Here is a 24,545-nt window from a genome sequence, read left to right as displayed (position 1 = left end):
CCGCCCCGAAATCCCAGCGCCCCGGGCACGGGCACGCTGTGAGCAGGTCTTCAGACAAAGCCTCTGCAAACCACCCTGAGGGCACCGGAGAAGGCATGGGGGCGGGCAGTGGATCTACCAAATCCCGAGGCTCCCAGCCCGGGTGTCCCCGGGGAGGCGGGCGGCAGGCTCGGGGTGCCGTCCCCTCCCCGCGCCAGCCGAGCTGGGGACAGGCCGGTAGGAACGGGGCCCCTGCCCCTCCAAGTGGCGCACTTGATTCCCAGCAAAGCGCAGGGAGAGGCGGTGAGAACAAACGTGTGAAGAAATAATGGCTGAACATTTGCTAAACATCCTGAAAAACGCTGTGAAGACAGACGCTCGGCAAAGCCCAAACAAGGTAAATACAAATAAAACCACTCCGATAAAGAGAAAATGCCGACCCGGAGGAAACAAAACGAACACAGCACAGCCAGGGGAGCAGCATCAGAAAAACCGGGACAAAAGACAAGGGAAATGACTCCCGCAGTCGGGAACCACGGAAAACCTCCGCCCAAAGAACACGTGGCGCCTTCGGGGCGTCAAAGGCCCGGTGACCTTTCTGTCCCCGCCGCCCCCGGTCCTTCTGTAAACTCAGCGTGATCCTGACCAGAGTCCCTGCAGCCTTGTTGTCTAACATTCTAAAATGTAAGTGGAAATGAGGCAAAGAACCTAAAATGGATGGAAGGGTCAGAAAAAGGGCAGAGTTGGAAGAAGGATACCGTGGACTTCGAGACTGACTCTGAAGTGATGTTCATGCAACCAGTGCGTGTTGGGGTAAAGACGGACGTACAGCTTGAAGGGACAGAATAGGGAACCCAGAAATGCACCCTGACACACAGGGCTGCTTGTATTTTTTAAATATATTTTTAAGCGTATTTATTTTAAGTAACCTCTACCCCGAACGTGGGGCTCGAACTCACGACCCGAGATCAAGAGTCACACGCTCCACCAACTGAGGCAGCCGGGAGCCCCCGATTACTTGTAGAAAAGGCACCCGAGATGCTTTGCGGGGGTAAAGAGTCCTTTACACTATAGTCAGGACAACTAGGTATACATATCAGGGGTTGGAAGTCTATTTTTTTTTTTTTAATGTTTATTTCTTTTTGAGAGAGAGAGAGAGAGAGAGAGCGAGCAGGGGAGGGGCAGAGATGGAGACAGAAGGTCCGAAGCGGGCTCTGTGCTGACCTCAGACAGCCGGATGTGGGTCTCGAACTCACAAACCGTGAGACCATGACCCGAGCCAAAGTCAGAAGCCCAACCAACGGAGCCCCCCGGGCGCCCCTGAGGGGGTGAAACTCTAAACACCTTGCACGTCAGGTACAAAGCTAATTCGAGATGGGTTGTTGACCTGGATGTGAATTTTTATAAGAAAACATGGGAGAAAATCCCCACGATCTTCAGGGAGACAGAGACATCTTAGGTCACAAAAAGCTATCAAAACACGCTTGCCGGGTTGTCAGCACTGTGAGAGCCACCCAGTCTCCGAAGCCCCTGCTCACGGGACAAAGCTGCGGGTCGGAGCCCCGGAGGGACCGCTTACAGTCCTGTGTGACAAAGGCCTCGTGGCCGCTGTCGTCAAAGGGCTCAGACGACCACCCCCGGAAGACAAAGCACCCCGTGTTTGGAAAAGGCCAAAGGCCTGAGCAGACACCTCACAAGAGGAGGCACACGGTTTCCCAGTAAACCCGTGAAAACGGGCTCAGCGTCCCGGGCCGCCGGAGGAGCGCGCGGAGCCCCACAGGCAGGCCCCGCCGTGCGGGCAAAACGTTCAGCGGTTTTCGCTTTTTAAGCTCCAGAGGTAGCTGACCTAGGACACCGGGTGAGGTCGAGACGTCCGGGGCGTGACCTGACACACGGGGGCCGGATGTCCTCCTCGGGGCGGTGAACGCGACCTCCATCTCACCCCGTGGCCCGTCCGCTCGGGCAGACGCACCGCCCGCGAGTGTCGATTCTGCGAGCGTCTCCGCGCTGTCCGTCACACGTCCCCCCCCCGCCCCTCCACCGTGCCCCCTCTCACACTCCCCGAGGGACGGAGACACTCGGTGCTGGTCTTTCCCCGACGCGTTTCACTCGGAACGGAGTCCTGGCGTCGGGACATGTCGTCACGAATGGCAGGACTTCCTCCTTGTTCACGGCCGGGCGAGATCCCTCTTTCCCCCGCGTCGTCTGTGGGCGGACACGGGTTGCCTCCATGCCTTGGCCGCTGTGAGTTATCTTTCCTTTGAACAAAGCTTTATTTATTATTTATTTTTTTTAACGTTTATTTACTTTTGAGACAGAGAGAGACAGAGCATGAATGGGGGAGGGTCAGAGACAGAGAGGGAGACACAGAATCTGAAACAGACTCCAGGCTCTGAGCAGTCAGCACAGAGCCCGACGCGGGGCTCGAACCCACGAACCGCGAGATCATGACCTGAGCCGAACCGACTGAGCCACCCGGGCGCCCCTGAACGAAGCTTTAGAAATATAAACATAGGTTTACAGGAAGTTGCAAACAATGTGCGGGAGGTCCTCTGCAGCCTGTGTACCCCGCCCCCTCCGTTTCCCCGTGACAGCACCGAGTGTCTCTACGGAGCAAGGCACGCACGGAAAGTGACACCGGTACGTGTGGTTCCATGCAGCCGTATCCCCTGTGTGAACCCGGGCAACTGTCACCGCAACCAGGACAGAAGCGTCTCCCGCCACCGCACGGCTCCTCGAGGCGCCTGCGGTGGGGGCGCCCGTGCCCTCGCTGGCCCCGCCCCCGGCGCTCTGCGACCTATCCGTCGTTCCAAGGCCATCGCGAGCCTGGGACCATCCATCCGTGCCCCTGGAGACTCAGCGTCCCTTCCTCAGCGGCCGTCACGGGCCCTGTCAGAGGCCCCTCCGGGTGTCGTGTTTCTCCTGGACTCCGTTGCGGCAGCCTGCGTTTTTAGGAGTTTGCCGTTTCCTCCGGATGACCACGTCGCCGATGTCAGGAACGAGGGAGGGGCCTCGCTCTGCCACCAAAACAGCCAGAACGGCGGGCGAGTGCCCGTCTTGGGCTCGTTCTCCTAACCTTCCTACTTACCGCCCCGGCTGCCCCCACGCGCGCCTCTGGGCTGCAAGGGCCAGCCGCGCCCTCTCCCCCGGCCGCAGGGCTGGCGCCCGCCCGTGACCCACGGCCGCTGTTGGCAAGTATGTGACCTTCCGCGGGTCACAGTCCCAACGCGCCCCGGTTCACCCAGGCGACTGCGAAGTCGCGGAAGGAAAGGACAAGGTGTGTCGATCCTAACGTCCTTTATAGTCTATCGCTCCTCGGTTTCTTCAGGCGGATTCAGAGGATCCTCGGCCTCCCTGGTTTTGCTGTTTGGGCAGATCTTTACATCCCGGGCGGCGCCCGGGACGCAGACGCCTCCTCCCCGCCTGTGGCGCCTCTCGGTGCCCGGCAGCCAGGCTCCCATGTGGCGGAAGGTTTTAGTTGCAGTGATGTTCACGTCCCCAAGCTCCCCTTTCATACATCTCGGCGTTGCCGTCACGTGTCACCGTTTCTCACCCAACCCTGCATACAAAGACACTTCCCTGTGTGTTTTCTAAAAGATTTATAGTTGCACATTTTATTGAGTTAATTAAAAAAAATTTTTTAATGTTTATTATTGAGAGACAGACACAGAGCGTGAGCAGGGGAGGGGTGCAGAGAGGGGGAGACACAGGATCCCAAGCAGGCTCCAGGCTCCGAGCTGTCAGCACAGAGCCGGACGCGGGGCTGGAACCCATGAACCACGAGATCATGACCTGAGCCGAAGTCCCACGCTTAACTGACTGAGCCACCCGGGCGCCCCGAGTTAATTTTTTGTAGAGGGTTTGAGGTTCTGTTTTTTTTGCACCTGTGGAGGCTCAATTGCTCCGTTTTTGGAACAGGCACCTGTTCCTCCACTGAACTGCTTCGCATCATCGCCAGAGTCTGTGTGGGCGAATCCGTGCAGGTGCACCCCTGGGCTCCGCACTCCCCCCGCCCCCGCCCCGGCCACACCAGGTAGAACATCCCTCCCCTTGGAGTCTTGGTTTTCAACACTGCTTTACCTCCTCCGGGCACTTGGCTTTTCCATATAAATTTAGAGTAAGCTTGTCCACATCTACAAGGAACTGGCTGGGTTTTTCTTGTGTGGACTTACACTAAATCTATGGATCAAATTGGAGAGAACTGATCTCTTTACAACGTTGCATGGTCTGGGCCGGGACCATGGTGTGCCGTTCCAAACCATGATAGAGAGTCTTCCTCAGTTTCCGTGTTCTTTTTTAAAAAGTTGATTTATTCTGAGAGAGATGGGGTAGGGGGCAGAGAGAGGGAGGGAGGGAGAGAATCCCAAGCAGGCTCCGTGCTGTCAGCGCAGAGCCTGATGCAGGGCTCGATCCCACGAATCATGAGGTCATGACCTGGGCCCAAATCAAGAGTCAGACGCTCAACCGATGGAGCCACTCAGCCGCCCCAATTTTTAAACTTATTTTTAAGTAGGCTCCCTGCCTAAGGAGGCGTGAACTCACGGCCCCGAGATCAAGAGCCACATGCTCTGCTGACTGAGCCCACCAGGCGTCCCCCTTCTGATTTCTTTCATTAGAATTTTGTAATTATCAACATACAGATCCTGGTGCATACTGTGTTAGATTTATAGGTAAATAATTTCTGTTGGATCGGTCATAAAGAGTACTTCAGTTTCCCCATGTTTGCTTTCGTATATAAAGCTGGATTGAGGGGCGCCTGGCTGGCTCAGTTGCTGGAGCGATCCACTCTTGATCTCGGGGTCCTGAGTTCGAGCCCCGTATTGGGCACAGAGACGACTTAAAAAATGTGATTGACTTTTGTGTATTGACCTTACTGAGCTCACTTCTTAGCTGTAGTTTTTTTTTTTTTTTTTTTTTTTTTTTTTGATTGCTGAGGAATTTCTATGTAGACGATCCCGGCAAAAGGAGGCATTTTCTTTTGTTCCTATCTATAGGGCGCTTACTCCTTTTTCCTGCCTTGCTGGGCCCGCCAGAATCACCAGCACCGTTTTGGGTGAGAGGGTGACACCCTCGCCCTGCCCCCGATCAGAGGAGAAAAGCCTTCAGCCTTTCACGGTTGTGTCCATTAGAAGCTGCAGTTTCTGGATACTTTTTATCAGGTAGAGAAGTCCCTCCCTCTCTTCTCCTCTATTCCTGCTTCATCGAGGCCTTTTTTTTTTTTTTTTTTTTTTTTTTTGTTAAATCTTGAGTAGGTGTTGGATTTTGCCAAATGCTCCTGAATCTGTTGAGATAATCATGTGTCTGTGCACACCGTTAACGCACACAGTGCAGCCGCCGATCTTCAGACAGCAGGTCACCTTTGCATCTGGGGCCAACACCGCTTGGTCATGGTGTGTAAGTCCTCTTATGCTCCTGGAGTTTTGTGCTTATGAAGAATGTTAGTGTCCAGCCTTTGACTGGTTTTCACATCAGGACACTCCTGGCATCACAGAACGAGTCAGGCAGTGTTCTCGCCTCTGTTTTTTTAGAAGAGTCTGTAGACGATTGGTATGAATTTTTAAATATTTCCTAGAACTCACTGAAGCTATCTGGGCCCGGGGCTTTTATTTCGTAGACCTTAAATTACGAATACAACGTGCCTCCTTGTTATTTATTTATTTACTTCCTTATTATTTATTATTTAAAGAGAGAGAGAGAGAGAGAGAGAGAGAGAGGGAGAGAGGGAGAGAGAATCCCAAGCAGTCTCCGCACTGTCAGCACAGAGCCCGATTCAGGGCTCAAACTCACTAACCGCGAGATCATGACCTGAGCCGAAATCAGGAGTTGGAGGCTTTAACCGACTGAGCCACCCAGCCGCCCCTGATTTATTTTGGGGTCGGTTTCGGTAATCTTCCCTTTCTGGCAGTTGGTCAGTTTTATCGAACTTCTCTGTTTTTCTCAGCCCTCTCTTCTGGTCATCTCGTCCTCATTTCTGCGATGACGTCCTGATTCTGGCGATCTGTGTCTTCTCTATTTTTTCTCTGCCAGTGTAGCTAAAGTTTGGTCAATTTTGTTGAGTCTTTTCCAAGAAACCAGTTTCTGGTTTCAGTGTTTTCACTATAGCTCTTCTGTGTTCTGTTCATGTTTTTCTGCTCTAATTTTTAGTATGTCCATTATTCTGCTGGTTTGCTCTTAAAGTGGAAGTTTGGGTGACCTCTTTCCTGTCTCGCATAGGAGTTAATAGCTCACAATTTTGTTCCAAGAATTCCTTCAGTTGCATCCTGTAATTTTGATGTTTTGTTTTCATTTTCACTCACTTTTTAAAATTTCCCTTTTGATTTCTTTGATCCTTCGCTTACATGGAAGTGTGTGGTTGATTTACAATCCCTGTACAGGTCTCAAATTTTCTTGGTTCTTCGAATGTCTTACAATGTCTTATTGAATACTGGGCATTTTAGATAATGTGTTGTAAAAACTCTAGGTTTTGACCTCCTCACCCCCATCCCTTAGTGTTGTTTTTGGAACTAGTGTTTGTTTACTCAGTACCTTGCCTGGAGTATGAATGCTGTAGAGCCTGTCCCCTCCGCTGTGTGTGGCCATTGGTATCCCTGCTAGACTCCACGTCTTGAACTCACGACCCGAAGATCAAGAGTCGTGGGCTCTGTGGACTGAGCCAGCCAGGCGCCCCTCTGCCAGATTTTTCTTTGTTTCTTTTCTGACGTGTGAGTCTGGTTTCCTAAAATTGCCTCTGGGTCACTATAGTTTAAGGACAATTGTTGACTAGAGGTAATGCTCCAATGTTTGGACCAAGTAAGCCCTCCACCCTTTGCGGACAGCTCTGTGTGCAGGTTGGGGACGCGTTCAAAGCTCAAGCAGTTTACGGCTCAGCCCGGCTTTTGCTTTCTGTTTGTGCAAAGCCTTGTATTCAGCCAGAGAGGAGTATACTGCTAGGGCCGTCTCTGGTCCTTCCTGAGCATATACACAGCCTTGCAGACCACCAGGGACATCTGGGGGGCTTACCAAGGCCCAACTGTGGCTATTTTAGTTACTGAGTTTCCTGTAAATCTCTGGCTGGACTGTGCTGGCTTCAACCAGCCTCAGGGAGCTGAGGGGTGGGTAGCTACCCGGTGGCCGTCCACCTTGATGGCAATTGTTCACAAACACCCTGTGGGGCTTTCAAGTCCTCAGGGCCTGTCTGGCTCTGGTGGAATTGCCCTGGGGTGGGAGGAAAGGAAAGCAGCCCCCTCCTGAAACTCCACGGACTGCCACTGTTTTTAACCTTTACTAACGTTCGATCTTTTTTTTTTTTTTAAAGAGATTTTATTTTTGAGTAGTCTCTACACCCAACCTGGAGCTCGAACTCACAACCCCGAGATCAAGAGTCCACTGACTGAGCCAGCCAGGTGTCCCTGATGTTCAGGAATTTTTTTTTTTTTTTTTTGGTGCTCTCAAACGTTGTAGGCCTTTAGTCAACTTCCAGACTCCTGGGACGGTTGCTTTTAACAATATTGCCCTGCTTTACCATTGCCTGTTTGAGAAGAGATTTGGAGAGCTCCTCAGCCTTGTTCCAGAAACCCTCCCCACATACGTGAATTTAACATGTCTAGTCGCCACATCAAAAGAAAAAAACCAACATGAATTTTAATAATGTGGTCAATCTAAGTCAATATAAGAAGTAGCAGTATTTCAACAAGCAGTCGGTACTTTTTCAGTTACTAATGCCCTCTTACACTTTCTTCCCTTCCTACCAAGTTCTGAAATCTGGCGTGTCTTTCACACAGCACATCTCATCAGGCCAGTTGCATTCAAGCACTCCAGTGTGACCACGGACTCCCGTGGCAGGCACAGGGGACAGATATTTGGTGTGAGTGTTATTTTTCAGGTGGGTTGGCTCATCTTTAATGTTTGTTACTGCTCTTCTTTCATCTTTATCCGTTGGATGCTGAGACATTTAAGGGTGGAAACGCCTGGCACCTGGCTCTCTGCCCTGTCGGGCTCGTGCGCAGGGGTGCGTGCACTGCGAGGAGCCGGAGCTCGCGCCGCGGAGGCAGAGGTTCGGGTTCCTCGCTGAGCAGGGAAAGGTGAGGCTACAGGGTTCCTTTGGGAAAGGGAAGCCGGCTTCGGCGGGGCCGCCAGGAAGCAAGACTGCCGACCGGGACGCCCGAACACAGCTTCGCCGCGGCCCCCGCGAGGCGGGGGCTTCTAGGTGCGCCTGCGCCAGATTCCCGCGGCGGGGCGGCGCCCTGCGCGTGCGCGGCGCCGGGGACGCCCCGGGTTTCCCGCGGCTTAGCCTCGCTCTCAGCCTGGGCCGGAGCCCGGAAGTGCGGGGCTGTGGCCTCGAGTAAAGCAGCACTTCCGGCCGGCTGGGCGCGAGCGGGGGACTCGCCGAGGCCGCCGAGCGCAGGGCCGGGGCGGGGTCTTGCGGCCCCCTTGGAAGAGAGAGGCGGAGCTCGGAGACGAAAGCGGGCGCCGGCCGGGCCTTGGCGCCCGCGGTCGGAGCGCCACTCCCACCGCCCGAGCGAGGCGTGGCGGGGCCCGGCCGACCTCGGGCCTCTGACCTCCGACCTCGCGGGGCGGGCCCCGTCGCGGCCTGGCGCGGTTTCCCTGGGACGCGTTTCCCGCCGCACCGCGGGGCCGCCCGGACCGCCCTGGCGGAGGCACCTTCCGGCGGCCCCGGCGCGGAGCCCTGGGCCGGGCGGCGGCCCCGGCGTGGCGGCCTGACGGGCCCCGAGGGAGCCCGCGCCGCGCCCTGGCGCCCAGAGGCCCTGGCGGCGGTCCGGGAGGGCCCGGGCGCAGGTGGGTGTCGTGCGGTGACGCCGCGGCGCCCCGGCCTCTTCGGGGGCTTTTCCCTGTGGCTTCCGGGTGTCCGGGAACGCGCGGCGGGCGCCCGAGCCAGTGGCTTGGCCTCTCGGCCCGCGGGGCTGGCGAGGGTGCGGGGCCGGCACAGCCGAGCCTGCCCGGACAAGGAGCCTTCCCGCTTCCCGCCCTCTCCCGCGGAGCAGGAGCCGCCTTTGTGAGGAGGGAGGCGGGCGGGGCGGCCCTCCCGACCGGAGCCGCGGCGCGCAGGGGCGAAGGCCCTGGGGCTTCAGCTCGGGGCCGCGCACACGGCTGCCCTTGATGTCCCAGTGCGTGGCCGTCAGGCTGCGCTGGAGCGGCCTCGGGGAGGTCGGCGCCGTCCCCGGGCGTGGCGCCCCGCCGCCTGCGGCTGAGCCCTCCGTCTCCCCCTTCAGTGTGCGGACGATGCCGAAGCTGCAGGGCTTCGAGTTCTGGAGCCGCACCCTGGGGGGGGCTCGCCACGTGGTAGCGCCCATGGTGGACCAGAGCGAGCTGGCCTGGAGGCTGCTGAGCCGCCGACACGGGGCCCAGCTCTGCTACACGCCCATGCTGCACGCCCAGGTCTTCGTGCGCGACGCCAACTACCGGAAGGACAACCTGTACTGCGAAGTGTGCCCCGAGGACCGGCCGCTCATCGTGCAGGTGGGCGGGGTGGCGGCCGAGGGGAGGGGCGGGGGCGCGGTGCTCAAGCACCTGGCTTCGGAGGGCACCTGCAGCTGGTCTCAAGACATTTACCCCTCCCGGGAGCTGGCCCGGTTTGGAAGGGACACTTTGGGTGCCCTGGAAGATTCGCAGCCCCTGACACCACTGGCCTGCTGTCACCGCGCTCTAGCCAATGGTTGGGAAGAACGTTCTGCGCTGTGTAGGATCCATGATCGCAACTTTGCTACAATTGAGACATTATGTGATCCTGTGACGACTCCTTGTGACACAGGGACCCACCAAATATAAACGCTTAGGACGGGATGACATCCCGCAGGCAACCCTGGGATCCTGTCTCCACTGGGTCAAGTGTGAACCCCTGTGGGGCTCTGTCTGGGGTATCAGGGTATCAGGTTCAGGTTCGTGGCAACTTGTATGTGTTTTCCAGTTCTGTGCCAATGACCCAGAGGTGTTTGTCCAGGCGGCTCTCCTGGCCCAGGATTACTGTGATGCCGTCGACCTGAATTTGGGTTGCCCGCAGATGATAGCCAAGCGAGGTGAGTTCCTTTCTGGGTTCCTGTGTTGAACGCCCACAGGGTGCCCGGATGGAGGCCAGGGTGTGGCTGACCCTGCTCCGATGGCAGTGGCAGCTCAGGTGGTGTCCCAGCCCTTTGTTTGCTGCTCCCTCTGGAGGTGGCTCTTCTCCAGCGCTGGAGGGACAGGGTTTGCTGGCTCTCAGGCTGTCACTTCCCTTAGTGCTCTGGGGTCACTGGGCTCCATCTGGGTAAACGGGCTTTGCTGAAAGGAGGTTATACCGCCGGGCGTGGGGCTCACGCTTTCTTCACTGAGCCCGAGGGGTTGCTGGCTGGTGAGAAACCATGGAGGGTGGGTGTTCTGCTGGGCAACCTGCCCCCACTGCTCACCTCCCTGATTGTTGCTGCCCCTCTGGATGGCTTGGGGTGGGTGGTGCTCATGCCATGTGTGGCCGCGGGAGGGAGGAGGAGGAGGATGGGTGCGAATGGCCGTGCCTGTCTCATGCAGGTCACTACGGGGCCTTCCTGCAGGAGGAGTGGGACCTGCTCCAGAGAATGAGTGAGTTGGCCCCAGGCACGGGTGGGGAGTCAGGTTGGGGCGTAGTTGGTGAAGTGGCCCTGAGACCTTGGCAGGCAAGTCCCGGCCCCGGTGCTCTCGCTGCTGCAGGAGGGGCTCTGCCCGGAGCCGTAGGTGCAGGAGGGAGAGGGAGGTGTCCCCACCCGGTCCCCACGCCTCCAGTGCCCTGGTGGACGGAGGCGGGTCTCAGCTGCCTGCAGGTGCACACCATGCTTCTCAGAAGCCGGTTGTTGTTTTCGCAGTTCTGCTGGCACATGAGAAGCTCTCTGTCCCCGTCACGTGCAAAATCCGTGTCTTCCCAGAGATTGACAAGACCGTCAAGTACGCTCAGATGCTGGAAAAGGCCGGCTGTCAGGTAGGCGGGCCATGGGCTCACAGGGCCAAGCGCAATTCCCCTGCCCCGTGTCCCCTGCACCCGGAAGCAGGTGTGGAGGCTCCTGGACCCCAGGAACCCCCTTGAGCGAACTCTCTGGGGCGAACTAGAATCGTGGTGACCATGGGTGGGGCCTGAGGAGGGTGGACGAGTCCCAGCTCACTTCTCCCCACCTGCCACGAGCCTTAAGGTCAGGTTGGTGCTGGCCCGGCCTTCCCTCACACGTTTGGAGCTGGGCTCGAGGGTGCTGCCACTTTTGGCCAAGACTGGCCCTCGAACGGGGCTGGGCCTCTCGGCTCCGCATCCTGGGTGGGTCTGTGGGACACGGGAGCTCTGGGCGGCAGCCCACCAGCCTCGACCCTGGGGACGTGGGCAGACGCTGCGCCAGCTGGATGCAAGGCTGCCTTTGCTCTGCGTGGGAAGCTGATGCCAAAGCAAGGGGGTTCCCCTGGGGTCGGCCCGGGGTGTGTGGCCACGAGCCAGGTAGAGCCCGGGCGTTGCCGTGTTCTAGCTGCTGACCGTGCACGGGCGCACCAAGGAGCAGAAGGGGCCGTTGTCGGGCACCGCGTCCTGGGAGCATATCAAGGCTGTGCGGTGAGTGGGCAGGGGTGGAGGGCAGGCGGATGAGGGGACAGACGTGCAGCCCGGCCCTGAAGCCAGGTGCCCAGCCATTTGGGTGCTGGGGGGAGGCGGGGGACGAGGTGGCCAGGGCAGGTAGGGAGCCTCGCGGCCAGAAGAGGACCACGGCTGAGGGGACAGGGTGTTTCTGAGTGTGCGCCCACCTGCCCCCGACAGGAAGGCGGTAACCATCCCCGTGTTTGCCAACGGGAACATCCAGTGCCTGCAGGACGTGGAGCGCTGCATCCGGGACACGGGAGTGCAGGGGGTCATGAGCGCAGGTGAGGGCGTGAGGCGGTGGGCCCAGCCCGGCAGGGGAGGGGGCGTCTCTCCGGCAGCTTCAAGCCCCCCCCGCCCCCCCCCACCCGCAGAAGGTAACCTGCACAACCCTGCCCTGTTTGAGGGCCGCAGCCCTGCCGTGTGGGAGCTGGCCGAGGAATACCTGGACATCGTGCGGCAGCACCCCTGCCCCCTGTCCTGCGTCCGGGCCCACCTCTTCAAGCTGTGGCACCACACGTGAGTCGTCCCCCCCCCCCGAGGCACACACCGCTGGGTCTGAGCCGCGCCTGGGGGAGCTCTGCTTGGGGACTGGCCGCCGCAGGTGACCGCGCCTCTGCCTCAGGCTGCAGGTGCACCGGCAGCTTCGGGAGGAGCTCGCCAAAGTGAAGACCCTGGAGGGCGTCGCGGCCGTGAGCCAGGAGCTGAAGCTGCGGTGTCAGGCAGGTGCTGGGGCCGGCAGGGCTGCGGCAGGCGTGAGGGGCGCGGGGGCCCGGGCTCCACGACGCAGGGCTCTCTGGGCTTTTGCAGGAGGATATGTCCAGGCAGAAGGAGGGAGAGAAGCCCCCTGGCGGCTTGCCTTTCTTCCACTGGATCTGTCAGCCCTATTTCCGGCCAGGGTGAGCCTCACACCAGCCCCGGGGGCCGGGCCTGCCCTCTGCAGCCCTGGAGGTTGGGGGGTGCTGGCGGCTCCATCCCTTGGTGTCACGTTTGCTTCTCTGTCGGCGGGGGCTTCGGTTTTATGTTTTTTCTCTCTACGAGGGGATTGATTCTTTATAAGTGCTTTCTGATCCCGGGTGCGTTTGTTCTGGGGATAAGAGGTTTGACACCCTGAGCTTCCTCCAGGTTCTTGCAGGTGAGGCTGGCTGTCATCTGTGGCCACTCAGGCCCAGCCACAGCCTGAACGACCCAAGAGCCAAGCTGCTGAGGCCACCGGGGACTCGCGGGCACTTCCTCGCCATGGGCCTGGGCTGGCGGGTCGCCTCTCACGGGTGCCCCCGGCCCTGCCCACCACCCTTCCCTTTCAGGCCCAGGGAAGGGAGCAAGGAGAACGGGGGTGCCCGCAGCAAGCGGGCCCTGGAGGAAGAGGAGGCTGGCACAGATGTCCTGTCCAAGAACAAGCAGAAGAAGCAGCTGAGGAACCCCCACAAGACCTTCGACCCCTCGCTGAAGCGTGAGCTGTTCCCCTTGCCAGGGACAGGTGGCTCTGATGGCTACAGAGGAGAGCAGCGCCAGGGGCTCTGTGCTGTCCCCATGCGTTCCTGCAGCCACTTGAGAGGCAGAGCTGGGTTCTGGGGCCACCTTCCTGAGAAAGCCCTTCTACTGGCGAACACCCAGAGAACCATGGGGGCCCCGGGGGGCGGGGGGGGGACGAGGGACTGCTGCACCCACCCTCCTCGAACCGCCTGGTTGGCCGCAGCAGGCAGAACTCCCACCGGGGACTCCGTGTATAAGTGGCAGTTGGGGGATGGGTTCACCTCAACCAACGTCTGCTTTTGTTCTTTTCTCAGCAAAATATGCAAAGTGTGATCAGTGTGGAAACCCAAAGGTGAGTCTGACCATGCTGCCCAAAGCAGAGCTCGGCCTCAGCACGTAATGGGCAGGGTGGTCCCCGGGCTGCCCGGGACCTGCGGGAGCGGCCCCCTGCCCGTCTGTCGAGGGTACAGCTTGAAGTGGCTTAGCCACTCGGGGAGGCCGACTCTGCCCGGCCTCGGGACGTGCCCTGGCCAGGGGTGCAGCCATCTGGTGCTCCCGGGGAGCCTGCTCAGGCCCACCAGCTCTCCTGTGTCCAGGGCAACAGATGCGTGTTCAACCTGTGCCGGGGCTGCTGCAAGAAGCGAGCTTTCAGAGAGGCCGCAGATTGCCCAGGTGAGGGGCACCTGCTGCCGTCAGCACCTCTCCCTTGGTCCCCCGGGGGGACAGTGGGACCCTTGGCCTCCCGAGCCCCACTTCCCTCCTGCTTCTCTGCCAGGTCACGGATTGCTTTTTAAAACCAAATTGGAGAAGTCTCTGGCCTGGAAGGGGGCCCGGCAGCTTTCCTGAGGTGGTGGGCGGCACCCTGGCCCGAAGGGCAGCTGGAGCCCGACATGCAGCCCCCCCACCCGAGGCCCCGGGGCTGCTGCTGAAGCCTCACCACGTCCCGCCGGAGGAAACGCCTTTACTCAGGGAATCTCCCGCTACTCCACACACGGAAGGATGAGCTGGTCTTGCCCTCGCCTACGCCGGGAGCCCGGAAATGCTGCACCGGGGAGCAGGCTCCCAGGCTGGACCTGCCCCCTCCTAGCAACGTGTGTGTCCAAAAGCGAACAATAAATCATTTCAAAGATGTGTTCGAAGGGCCGGAGAGGGTGTGTGGGGGCTGGGAGGGTGGGGTGGAGTGGGGGCGGGGGGGGGGGGGCTGCAGAACAAGGAACCTTCTGCTGCGGGAAACCTTTCCCTAACAGCAGCTGGCTGGCCTCGGCCCCCTCCCTGCCACCCTGCCTGGCTGAGGGATGGAGCCCAAGGAAGCAGGTTCTGTGCCTGGACAAGGAAGGACCAGGCCCGGCCCCTGCCCTCCCGGAGGAGCCTTAGAAACCCACTAAGCGGGAAGGAATGGCACAAGGGGCATGTTCTCAGGCTGCCCTTTAATGGATGGAGGTGGGACGTCTGCAGGTGTGGGGAGGCAGTGCCACTGGGTGGGGGCTCTGGGCGCTGCACAGGTGAGCCCCGCAGGTCTTTCCGGGAAGGGCCTTGACCAGCAGTCCGCGTGGCCAGGGCCCCCAGCACAGGGCACAACAGGGTGAAAGGAGCACAAGAAGCTAGACATGGAAACCCCGGGGGGGGTGGGGGTCACAGGTGGCACCTCCAGAAGTATCTCGAGTGATGGGGAGCCCACGTGTCCAAGTCCGAGGAGGAGGGAGGGGGTGGGCACAGACCATCTGTCCCGGAGGCTGCTGGGTGCTCTCACATGTTGGTGCTCATTCGCGACTGGCTGTTGGCCGGCGTCAGCTCCCCTTGGCTTCCTTCGCGGGGAGGGGACTGTGGTGGAGACACCGCTGCTCAGCCCGGCAGGCGAGTGTGTGCCTGCCCCACCGTTCCCACACACCAGGGCCGCCCCGCCCTCACCTTGACATGGATCTGGTTGCGCAGCACAGCCGCCCGCAGGATCATGGCTTTGGCACGACGCTGGAACTCCTTCCCCATCAGCAGGGACTTCTCGAACGTGGTGCTGCGTTGATCCACGTCCCTAGCATACAGGATCTGTGGAGGGACGGGGCTCGGTAGTGCCCATCGGGCCTCAGGGGTCCCCTCCCTGCACCCATGGACCTGGCCCGAGCGTGGCCACCTTGCTGTGGGAGTCGATGCGGGCGTTGATGAGCCCCTCCAGGATGAGCTGCGTCAGCTCGTCCTCCAGGGCTGCCACCGTGGTGTTGAAGGCTGCAGCCATCTTGTGCATATCAGCAGACACATAGGGGCTGAAGTACTGCGGGCAGAGGGCACGTCAGTTTCCCGTGGCCCCCAGCCCCGTCCGAGGCACCCCACCTCGAGTCTGTCCCCCCCACGTCTACCTGGATGAGGGCGCGGTTCCGTATCTGGGTATAGAGGGTCCTGACGTGGGGAGCCAGGTACATGTCCAAGAGCAGGTTGTCCTGGTGAAGAGACCGGTCAGCCCCCAGCTGCCCCTGGCCCTCTGCCTTGACCGCCCTCCAGATCCGGCAGGCCCCTCACCTTCATCTCATCCAGCATCTTGAGGCACGAGGCGTACTTGGACTCGTAGAATTTAAAGATGATGTCCCGGACCTGAGGCTCCAGCTCCAAGAATAACTTGAAAGAGCTGCAGGTGTAGACCCTCAGAGCTGGCCCCACACCTGCGCACCCGCTCCCAAGGCCGACGGAGGGGGGCCCACAGCCCTGAGCGCGGCAGTCCTCAGGCTGAGGGGAGGGGAGGGGTGCGGAGGGGAGGGCAGATGCAGGACCAGAGAGTGGGCCCCCCAGAGGGACAGGCTACGGGACCAGCACCCACCCCGCACGCACCTGCTGGAAATGACGTTGCGCTGCAATTCCTGGCGGTCAAAGGTGGCCAGGGCGCACAGGCCGCCATAGACGGCCACGTTGCTGGGGGAAAGCAGCTGAAGGGCAAGAAAGGAGTTGCATCTAGATGCCCAGGGTCACTGAAGGTCAGGACGCAATGCGAGGGGGCGGCCCAGAGGCGAGGCTGGGTCACCCCTGCCCTGCCTGCCACCCACTCAAAGACTGCCGAGGACTCTGCTGGGGGATACCCCTCAGTAAAGAGCCCAACCCACGAGCCCTCCCCCTGCTTTGCAAGTCCCAGCAAGGGCTCCTCCCCAGAGACCCTCACGCTCCTCACCTCGGGGAAATCACAGTGATCAAACGAAGCCAGCAAAAAGCACTTGGCGGCCTGCTTGTACTTTCGAGCAGCCAACTCGGCCAGGCCTAGGGGTGGGGAGGTAGAATGAAGCCAGGGCCCGGAGGAAGCTGCCAGAGCCTCACCGGGCCATCAGCCCCAGCCTCTCCCACCCCACGCGCTCCTCCGTCTGGGACAGGAATTCCGGCTATCAAGATGGGACCGCGCCCACGAGCTCCGACTCTGCACCCTCCTCGATCAAGGGCCCGGGGAAGCTGTGCACAGGTGTGGTCACTCCTGCAAAGGACTCCTAGGCTGAGCCCTCCCAGGCTGAGCAGGGGCCCAGAAGTGATAGCAGCTGAGAGCAATGCCTGGGCTTCTGCCCACGGGCCACACCCTGGCAGAACCTGAGGAGACAGGCATCACCTGGGGCCATGCGTGTGATGAGGCTCCTGACCGGGCTCTGAGACTCGACGAGCCCACCCCCAGCGCTGGGGGCAACGGTGGTGTCCTTGCGCCCCAGGGCCCTCACCTGCAGCACACTTGAGCTTGGTGAGGATAGCCTGGGTCTGGCTGTCCCGCTCCCCACGCTGCTGCAGGGGAAAGTCGAGCACGTGAGCCACCAAAACCCTCCACACCCTCGTCCTTCCCCGGGGCGCCGCCCCAGCCTCAGAGGGACAAGGGCAGACTGCCGAGGACGGAGGCCTGTGGGCGTCGGGGGTCCCGGGGGCAGGGTCTGAGGAGGCAGGTCGGGCGCGGAGGCGGCGTTACCTCCGCAATCTCGGGAGTGGACTCCGCCTTGCTGACGTAGCTGAGCACGTGAGACCAGTTCTGCAAGTAGACGCTGACCTGGCGGGCGGGTGGGGTGGACTCAGCCCGGGGCGCCCCCTGCTGGCCCAGGCGCGCTGCTGCCCCGCAGCCCCTCCCGGAGCGCACCCGGCGGCGGCAGGACCCACCTTGATGACGTTGAGGCACATGTTGATGACGTGCTTGGCGCTGGTGCAGTAGTCCCGGGCCCGGGAGTAACACTTGAGGGCGTTGCTGAGGTCCCCACAGTCAAGATAGTGGTCACCCAGATCGTCGTGGCCGCGCCTGTGGGCCCAGACATGAGTGAGCTGGGCCTAGGGCCACGCAGCCTGGCCGCCCGCCTGCCTCCCCTGCGTCCCACGAGCAGCACCTGATACTCTCCTTGATGGAGTTGCCCTTGTAGTTCTTGAGGTCCGTGTCCAGTTTCTCCAGCTTCAGCAGGGCCTTCTTCCGCGTGGCCTCCACCCAGGCCGTGTCGAGGGGCGGCGGCTCCACGCCACTGTCGGGGATGCTGTCAGGCGCATTCTGCAGCTCCCTGCGTAGGACCTGGCCGTCAGGGGCCCCTCGCTCTGGCCCAGCCACTACGGGGGGAGCCCCCGGCCAGCACAGGAACACAGGGGCCCTGAGCCTGGTGCGGGCGCCCCATGGGAAAAGAGTCCTGCAGCCACGCCGAGCTGCGAGAAACTCGTCTCCACGAGCTTGATGTCAGAATAACCGCATGTCACCGCACACAGAAAAGTCCGGGACAACAGTGACGACCACATAGCAGGAAGAGTGAGAACCTAGTCCGTCTTGCCATTTGCTGCCCTGCCTGGCTTTTCAACGAGGACGGCCAGGTCACCGCATAGAGGCAGTGCTGCTACTAAGTGTCCTCATGGGGGTGGTGTCAGGGGTCGCAGGGGCACAGGAAGGGCCCCCTGCCTGGGCTGCTCCCGAGGAGGACACACGATGCCCAGGTCCTGGTGCCTACTCCCACCCTGCCCTCACCTGGTGGCCTCCGAGAGCTTCCGGTGGATCTCTTCGTACATGTCCACGTTGAAGGTCCTCTGCACAAAGGAGAGGGCCATCTTCAGGGCCTCCGCCCGCAGCGGGGGGCAGTGGTCAGCAATGAACTGCAGCCGTTCGATGCGCATAAGCCCACTGTAGCTGGCCGCATACTGCTCCAGATCCTGATGTGGGGTGGGGGGAGTGGATGGAGACTGTGCCCGGCGGGACCCCAGCTCCCAGCCCCTGGCAAGGACAGGGACAGGACCCAAATCCAGACCCTCTTCCCGTGTCCAAGAGGCCCCATGTACGTGCGGGCACCAGACCACTACTCAGTTCTAGAAATGGCCACCTGGGGTAGAGCTCTGCCCCGGGGGCTGAGGAGGTGCACGGCCAGAGCCGGAGGGGCACCCCTTGCTCCTGCCGGTCCCCAGGGTTAACGGTAAAGCAGCAGTGCTCTATGGGTCGAGCCCCAAGGAAGACCTGTCCTCAGTGTGAGGCAAGATGCACAGTGGCGTGGCCCGTGGGCTCTTCCACGTGGGAGAGAAGCAGGGCGCACGGTCTCCAGCTGGGCTACCACCCTTCTTAAGTGGGCAGCGGGACAGCCCTAAGGTTCCTGGGTCCGAGGAAAACACGGCCAGAGTGGGGAGCCCGGCCAAGGTGTCAGTCCCCTCCTGCCCACCCCTGGAAGCGCCCCCCGGGCTCCATACCAGGGTGGGGTTCTCCACCACGTAGTTGACATCGGGTGCGTTCTGCGGGTCCTCCTGGGGATCCACGTCGATCTGCATGGGCTCCACGGCCCCCTGCAACACGGGGGAGCACCTTGGCACCTCGAGCCGGGCGGCCAGGGTCGGGCGAGGAGCCCTCGCTGTGCCCTGAGGTCACCTCTGCCCGCCGTGCTGTCTCCCTGGCGGGATCCTGTCCCCGAGAGCCGGCCATCCAGCCCCTCCCCACCCCCGGCCCGTCTCCAGGCCCGTCTCCAAGGCCGCCCCGCGCACGACCGGCTGGCTGGTAGACAGACAGCCCCCAGCGGCCACGTTAACCGCCCGGCTCCGGCGCGGGAAGCGGACAGCGGGGCGCCGCTGCCCCGGGCCCCCCTCCCCCGGCCCTGCTCGTTCCCAGCCGCCGTCCTGACGCAGCCTCCTCCGAGCCCTAAGGAAGAAGCGGGAGCCCGCGGAGGGGCGGGGGGCGGGGAGGCGTCACCTCGGGGACCCTCCTGCGCTGCCGGCCGGCCCGGCGGGCGGGGCTCTGCCCCCCTCCCGCGCTCGCTCGCTCGCTCCTGGGCCCCCTGTCCTGGAAGGTACCTCATAAAGCAGCGTACAGGCCGACAGGCTGGCGCTCAGGCTGAAGTCCCCGGCCGTGCCCGGCAGGAAGAGGTCTGACCTACTGCTGTGAGGGGTGCAGTACAGATCTGTCACTGACGAGGAGGCCGAGCTGGGGGCCGGGCTATCCCTCATTCTGTCCTGACTCTCTGCACCCCCCGACCCTGACACACAGCTGGCCTGCTGCTGAAGGGAGAAAGAGCGTTAGCGCCCGGCCGCGCCTGCCGGGCCGACGGCGGGGACCCTGCGCGAGGCCGCCGGGCCGCGGGGAGGGGAGGCCGCGCGGGGGCCCGGCTCCGGCCCCGGCGGCGGCGGCGGCGGCGGCGGCGGGGGAGGTCGGGGGGGTGCGGAGGGGCCGCCGGCCGCGGCTCGTTACCTGCAAGTTAAACACCTGAACCGGCAGCGGCATCTTCGCCCACCCCGCCGCGGCGCGCCGTCCGCTTCCGGGGCAGCGCCGTCCGCTTCCGGGGCAGCGCTTCCGGCTCGCGGCGGGAGGGGCGGCTCTTAAAGGGGCCGCGGCGCGGCCTGGCCCGGGCGGAGCCGGCGGGTCCCGCGGCCGCATGAGCCGTGCGCGGGGGGCGCTGTGCCGGGCCTGCCTCGCGCTGGCCGCGGCCCTGGCCGCGCTGCTGCTGCTGCCGCTGCCGCTGCCGCTGCCCCGCGCGCCGGCCCCGGCCCCGACCCCGGGCCCCGGCCCGCGCGCGCCCCCCGCCCGACTCGCCACCGCCCCCCGCTTGCGGCCGGACGACGTCTTCATCGCGGTCAAGACCACCCAGAAGAACCACGGGCCACGCCTCGGGCTGCTGCTGCGCACCTGGATCTCCCGGGCCCGCCAGCAGGTGGGCGTCGCCCCTGGATCCCCGCCCTCGGGACCCCCATCCCTGGGATCCCCCCGCCCAGGATCCCGACCCAGGACCGCAGCCACCCGCGACCCCTGGCACCCCTGTCCCCGCAAGGACTTCCCCCCCTCCCAGCCCGCGACTTGACACCCCATCCTCAGGACTCGCTACCCACTGCTGTGTCCCCAGAGGGAGGGCCAGACCCTCGCTCTGAGTCTGTGGGGACCCAGGACCCACCCCCTGCTGCCCCTTCCCATGCTCCAGACCTGGGTGGGTTCGCTCAGCTGACACTGGACTGAGATCCCAAAAACATCCAGTGGGAGCACCAGGAGGTGCTGCGGATCGCCCTCCCCTCTCCCCCAGCCCAACCCCAACCTGGCCATCTCTGCAACCCCATCCTTGTCCACCTGGGGCCTCACAGGTTGTCTCTCCGCAGACATTCATCTTCACCGATGGGGATGACCCTGAGCTACAGCTCCAGGGAGGTGAGTGCCCTCCCCAACCCAGCCCTGCCAGCGTGCCCAAGGGCCCCTCACGTGTGTGCTCTGGCCCAGTGGCACCTGTCTCCCTGCTGGGTGCAGAGGTCCGGGAGTTAAGTCACTCGGCTGGTAGAGAACAGAGCCAGGACACCCGCCTGCCACCAGCCCAGCACCCAGGGACCCACCCTGCCAGCCACGATGTACCCACGGGCAGGCGTCCCAGGGCATCAGGCTGGAGCCACATTCCCTGAAGGCACTCCAGGCCATCCCTTCCTGGCAGTCACACACGGGCTCTCAACCCCAGAGTGGCTTTGCACTCATGGGATTCCGAGTGGTCACCACCTGTCTGGGCCTCAGGGGTCAGCCACAAGGTCAGCAAGTGAGGCCAGGCCAGGGCTGTCGTCAGACCCGGCCTGGGGCCTTTGATCGGGACGAGATGGCAAGGCCGGCTTGGACATCCACGTTTCGCCCTGATCTCTGCGGGGTGGGCTGGCGGCAGGCCTCACGCTGACCCTCAGGCTTCCCCGTTTCTCCAACCCGCCAGGCAGCCACGTAATCAACACCAACTGCTCAGCCGTGCACACCCGTCAGGCGCTGTGCTGTAAGATGGCCGTGGAGTACGACAAGTTCATCGAGTCCGGACGCAAGTATGTGGTGGCTGTGCCCCTGTGTCCCCTTGGAGAGCCCAGGGCTGAGGCTGGGCCCACGCACCCGGGCCAGGGGGGTGGAGGCCCCCAACTGTGCCAGCCCCTCACTCGTGAGAGTTCCCCCACTGCCCCCAGGTGGTTCTGCCATGTGGATGACGACAACTACGTGAACCCCGAAGGCCTGCTCCAGCTGCTGTCCACTTTCTCGCCCAGCCAGGATGTCTACCTGGGGCGGCCCAGCCTCGACCACCCCATTGAGGCCGCCGACAGAGTCCAGGGAGGCGGAACTGTGAGTCCTGGGCCTGACGGCGACAGCTGAGAGAGGGGGGAGGTCTGCTGGGGAAAGGCTGGGGGGCCAGTGTCTGACCCACCCAGGGGGTCACTGCAAGAGCTCGGGCAAGCAAGGAGGTGCGGTGGGAGGAGCTGGGGCGCCGGGCGACTGGGGTGCAGAAGCTCTCGTGTGCCCTGGGGCACTTTTGCCACTTGTGTGGGCAGTTCAAGGACGACACCCTGACTGGTATCCTTCTCCTCCTCAGGTGACCACTGTCAAGTTCTGGTTCGCTACCGGTGGGGCCGGGTTCTGCCTGAGCAGAGGGCTGGCTCTGAAGATGAGCCCCTGGGCCAGGTGAGTGGAGGGCACAGGGGTGCCGGGAGGCCCGAGGTGCTGGTGCTGAGGCCCGAGGGGGCCCTGACCAGCTCCCCCCGGCCCCCTGCCAGCCTGGGCAGCTTCATGAGCACTGCTGAGCGGGTGCGGCTGCCGGACGACTGCACGGTGGGCTACATCGTGGAGGGGCTGCTGGGTGCTCGCCTGCTGCCTAGCCCACTCTTCCACTCCCACCTGGAGAACCTGCAGAAGCTGCCGCCTGACGCCGTGCTGCAGCAGGTACGGCCCGCTGGGTGCTCCCGGCGCCCTCACCACGGGGGCCTTGACCACGACCAGGGCTCTGGAGGGTTTCCCAGCACCGCAGCGAAGTTGCTGCAGACCCGCGTTTGGCCTGCTGGGCCCCAGGGCCTCGGGTGTGCTGGCTCGTTTGGAAGGGACAGCCACTGTGCCCTCCCCAGCGGACGGGCCCACGGCAGCAGGCGCCAGCCCAGGCGGCGAGTGCCGTCGCAGACCGGGCCGGAGGAAGGGCCAGGTGGCTCGAGCGGGGCTGCCCCCGCACGTGCACCAGCCACCCTCCTGAGCCGGATGCCAGCCCCGTCTTCTGCGTGAGCCTCACCTCTCAGCGCAGTCACCCCTCCGTGCTGTTCGTGAGCCCGCCCTGGGGGGACCGGGAAGCCAGGGCAGGGCAGCCGCTCCTGGCTGGACTCCTGGGGCGGGAAGGGCTCGTCCCGGGACAGTGACCTGCCCCCTCCCCTCGTCCAGGTCACCTTGAGCTACGGGGGTCCTGAGAACCCACGTAACGTGGTGAATGTGGCAGGAGGCTTCAGCCTGCAGCAGGATCCCACTCGGTGAGTGGACAGTGGGGAGGGGCTCTGTCGCCACCCACACCCCCACCCCCACCCCCTCCCCCGGCAGACCTGACCACCCTGTCCCCTTCCCAGGTTTAAGTCTGTCCACTGCCTTCTCTACCCGGACACGGACTGGTGTCCTGTGCACAAGCAGAGTGACCTCGTCTCTCGGTGACCCTCGATTCCTAACCCATGGAGCAGGAACTATGCTGACCCCTCCTGGCCTTGGCTCTCTCAGGTGGTCACGGCCACATCCAGGGCCACAGCCACATGTGGGCGCCGTGCAGGCCTCCCCCAGATCCCCTGGCGGGCCAGGTGACCAGGGGTCCAGGCTGTGCCACATGCGGGCGGCCCCGGAAAGCGGGAAGGGGAGACACTGCCCCTCCCCCCAGCCCAGCCCCGAAGGCTTGCTCCCACGGGAAGGGGCCTGGGAGGAGGCTGGCCTACGGCACCCAGGGCTCCGTCCTGCCCTCCTCCCCGGGCTGGAGAGGGGGTTCCAGGCCAGGGTCACATGCGGGACCCTTCATCTGACCACAGGCCAGCGCGGAGGCTTTTCTTGCAGGTCCCTGGGGCATGCCCTCCGCACACCAGGCTCGGTGCCCAGCACGGGTACCGCGGTCTCAGGGCAGCTGCAGTAAGGACTCCGGCCGTGCTTGGGGCACAGCTTACTTCTTGCCAGGGCATCTCCATCCGGAGGCCATTTCCTCGGGGGGGGCAGGGGGGCTCTTGGCCGAGGCCTTATTTCTGCGCTCTGACTCCCCATGTAGTACTTTCCCTCCCCTCCCCTCCCCTCCCCCCAAGCCCGGCCAAGTCCAGAAAGCAGGAGCCTCTTGTCTGGGGTCCGTCTGCAGCACGGCAGCCCCTCCCCAGCAGATGACACCCCCGACTGTGCCTTCTCTGGAGGAGAGAGTGGAACCAGGAGCTGGCACTTCCGTTCCGGCCCCTTGCTGTGCTGTTGCCATAAGTGAATAAAGGCTTGATCTTCACTTTCCGTGTGGCTTGTGTTGGCTTAAGGGACCAGCAAGGCACCTGGGGGCTGAGGCTCAGCTCCAGAGGGACCACACGGCCTCCAGCCGCTGCCCCCAGGAGGCTCCACCCCAGGCAGTCCTCCCGGCCAAGCCTGAGGCTGCCCTCGGGACTCTGAACCAAGCGTCTGGTGAGGGCTTGGGGGAGGGGTCCCGCAGGGAATGACGAACAGGTCACACGGCTGCCTGTTCCGCCTGCTTTCTCAGCACACTGTGGACACACAGACATGTAAGCAGTCGTGTACGTGGGCGTATGCGGGTGTGCACGCGTGTGCGTGGCTGCGTACACGAGTATACAAGGTGTGCACATGTGCGTGGCTGTATACGGATGAGTGTGTGCATACACAGGAAGGAGTGTGCGTGACCGTACGTGGGTGTGTGTGCACGTGAGTGTGAATGGCTGTGTGTGTGCATGTGCACATGGTGTAGAACCACGCAGGTGTGTGCAGCTGTGTGCGTAAGCAATATCTGCTTGTGATTCGTTGGGACACGGCCAGGAGGAAGGCACACCCTAAGGACAGTCAAATGTCATGGGTTTCAGAACCTGGGGCTGCCGGGGAGGGGCCCCAGGCTTCACTCTGTCAGGGCTGGAGAACTGGGAGGGTCTGAACAAGAGGTGGGACTGACGAATTTCAGTGAGCCCAAAACCGCCCCCCGGGGACAGCGACACCACCAAACAGCAGCTTTCTTTTTTTCACTGTTTATTCTGAGCGAGATGGTGCAAGCGGGGGAGGGGCAGAGAGCGAGAGGGAGAGAGGACCCCAAGCAGGCTCCTCGATGTCAGCGCAGAACTGGGGGATCGTGACCTGAGCCAGGCCCCTAGGCCCCCCACAAAG

At 62.3% G+C, this 24,545-nt stretch overlaps 4 protein-coding genes across 14 annotated transcripts in view; 3 read left to right on the top strand and 1 right to left on the bottom strand.

Moving 5' to 3' along the window:
- The window catches only part of FASN (fatty acid synthase), a 75,416-nt gene that overhangs the window by 27,416 nt on the left and 23,455 nt on the right, over window positions 1-24,545 (top strand). The gene's annotated exons all lie outside the window — the stretch shown is intronic.
- Window positions 8,514-14,140, top strand: DUS1L (dihydrouridine synthase 1 like). Of its 3 annotated transcripts, XM_027052246.2 has the most exons (14): window positions 8,514-8,754; window positions 9,189-9,435; window positions 9,884-9,992; window positions 10,477-10,527; window positions 10,788-10,900; window positions 11,430-11,512; window positions 11,714-11,817; window positions 11,908-12,052; window positions 12,159-12,255; window positions 12,344-12,432; window positions 12,841-12,986; window positions 13,324-13,361; window positions 13,606-13,681; window positions 13,785-14,140. In XM_027052246.2, the coding sequence occupies exons 2-14, from the start codon at window positions 9,199-9,201 to the stop codon at window positions 13,853-13,855; spliced, it is 1,359 nt and encodes a 452-aa protein (XP_026908047.1). In that variant the 5' UTR covers window positions 8,514-8,754; window positions 9,189-9,198; the 3' UTR covers window positions 13,856-14,140. The 3 variants fall into 3 exon arrangements, 2 of the variants coding, with proteins under 2 accessions (XP_026908047.1, XP_053067494.1); XR_003417831.2 differs by lacking the exon at window positions 8,514-8,754 and having other exon boundaries at window positions 8,871-9,435; window positions 12,159-12,259; window positions 13,785-13,852; XM_053211519.1 differs by lacking the exon at window positions 8,514-8,754 and having other exon boundaries at window positions 8,871-9,435.
- GPS1 (G protein pathway suppressor 1) lies at window positions 14,418-19,754 on the bottom strand. Of its 5 annotated transcripts, none has more exons than XM_053211512.1 (15): window positions 19,647-19,732; window positions 19,253-19,337; window positions 18,659-18,751; window positions 17,952-18,133; window positions 17,335-17,499; window positions 17,114-17,249; window positions 16,929-17,006; window positions 16,690-16,750; window positions 16,161-16,246; window positions 15,827-15,921; window positions 15,521-15,626; window positions 15,361-15,441; window positions 15,138-15,275; window positions 14,918-15,052; window positions 14,418-14,830 (listed from the first exon to the last, which is right to left on the bottom strand). In XM_053211512.1, the coding sequence occupies exons 3-15, from the start codon at window positions 18,734-18,736 to the stop codon at window positions 14,756-14,758; spliced, it is 1,416 nt and encodes a 471-aa protein (XP_053067487.1). In that variant the 5' UTR covers window positions 18,737-18,751; window positions 19,253-19,337; window positions 19,647-19,732; the 3' UTR covers window positions 14,418-14,755. The 5 variants fall into 5 exon arrangements, with proteins under 5 accessions (XP_053067487.1, XP_053067483.1, XP_053067484.1 ...); XM_053211508.1 differs by having other exon boundaries at window positions 19,253-19,456; window positions 19,647-19,694; XM_053211509.1 differs by having other exon boundaries at window positions 16,690-16,747; window positions 19,253-19,456; window positions 19,647-19,694.
- On the top strand, window positions 19,794-23,670 carry RFNG (RFNG O-fucosylpeptide 3-beta-N-acetylglucosaminyltransferase). Of its 3 annotated transcripts, none has more exons than XR_008293948.1 (8): window positions 19,794-20,106; window positions 20,543-20,591; window positions 21,130-21,232; window positions 21,368-21,521; window positions 21,769-21,857; window positions 21,950-22,115; window positions 22,295-22,684; window positions 22,778-22,841. XR_008293948.1 is itself a non-coding variant. In XM_027052266.2 (8 exons), exons 1-8 carry the CDS (start codon window positions 19,831-19,833, stop codon window positions 22,857-22,859), a joined length of 1,005 nt encoding a protein of 334 aa, XP_026908067.2. In that variant the 5' UTR covers window positions 19,803-19,830; the 3' UTR covers window positions 22,860-23,670. The 3 variants fall into 3 exon arrangements, 2 of the variants coding, with proteins under 2 accessions (XP_053067495.1, XP_026908067.2); XM_027052266.2 differs by having other exon boundaries at window positions 19,803-20,106; window positions 22,599-22,684; window positions 22,778-23,670; XM_053211520.1 differs by lacking the exon at window positions 22,778-22,841 and having other exon boundaries at window positions 21,950-22,589.

Source organism: Acinonyx jubatus, chromosome E1 (genome assembly GCF_027475565.1).
Source record: "Acinonyx jubatus isolate Ajub_Pintada_27869175 chromosome E1, VMU_Ajub_asm_v1.0, whole genome shotgun sequence".
In the NCBI taxonomy this organism is placed as follows: Eukaryota; Metazoa; Chordata; class Mammalia; order Carnivora; family Felidae; genus Acinonyx; species Acinonyx jubatus.
The sequence above is the reverse complement of the archived record's forward strand: the minus strand, read 5'-3'. Positions and strand labels throughout refer to the sequence as shown.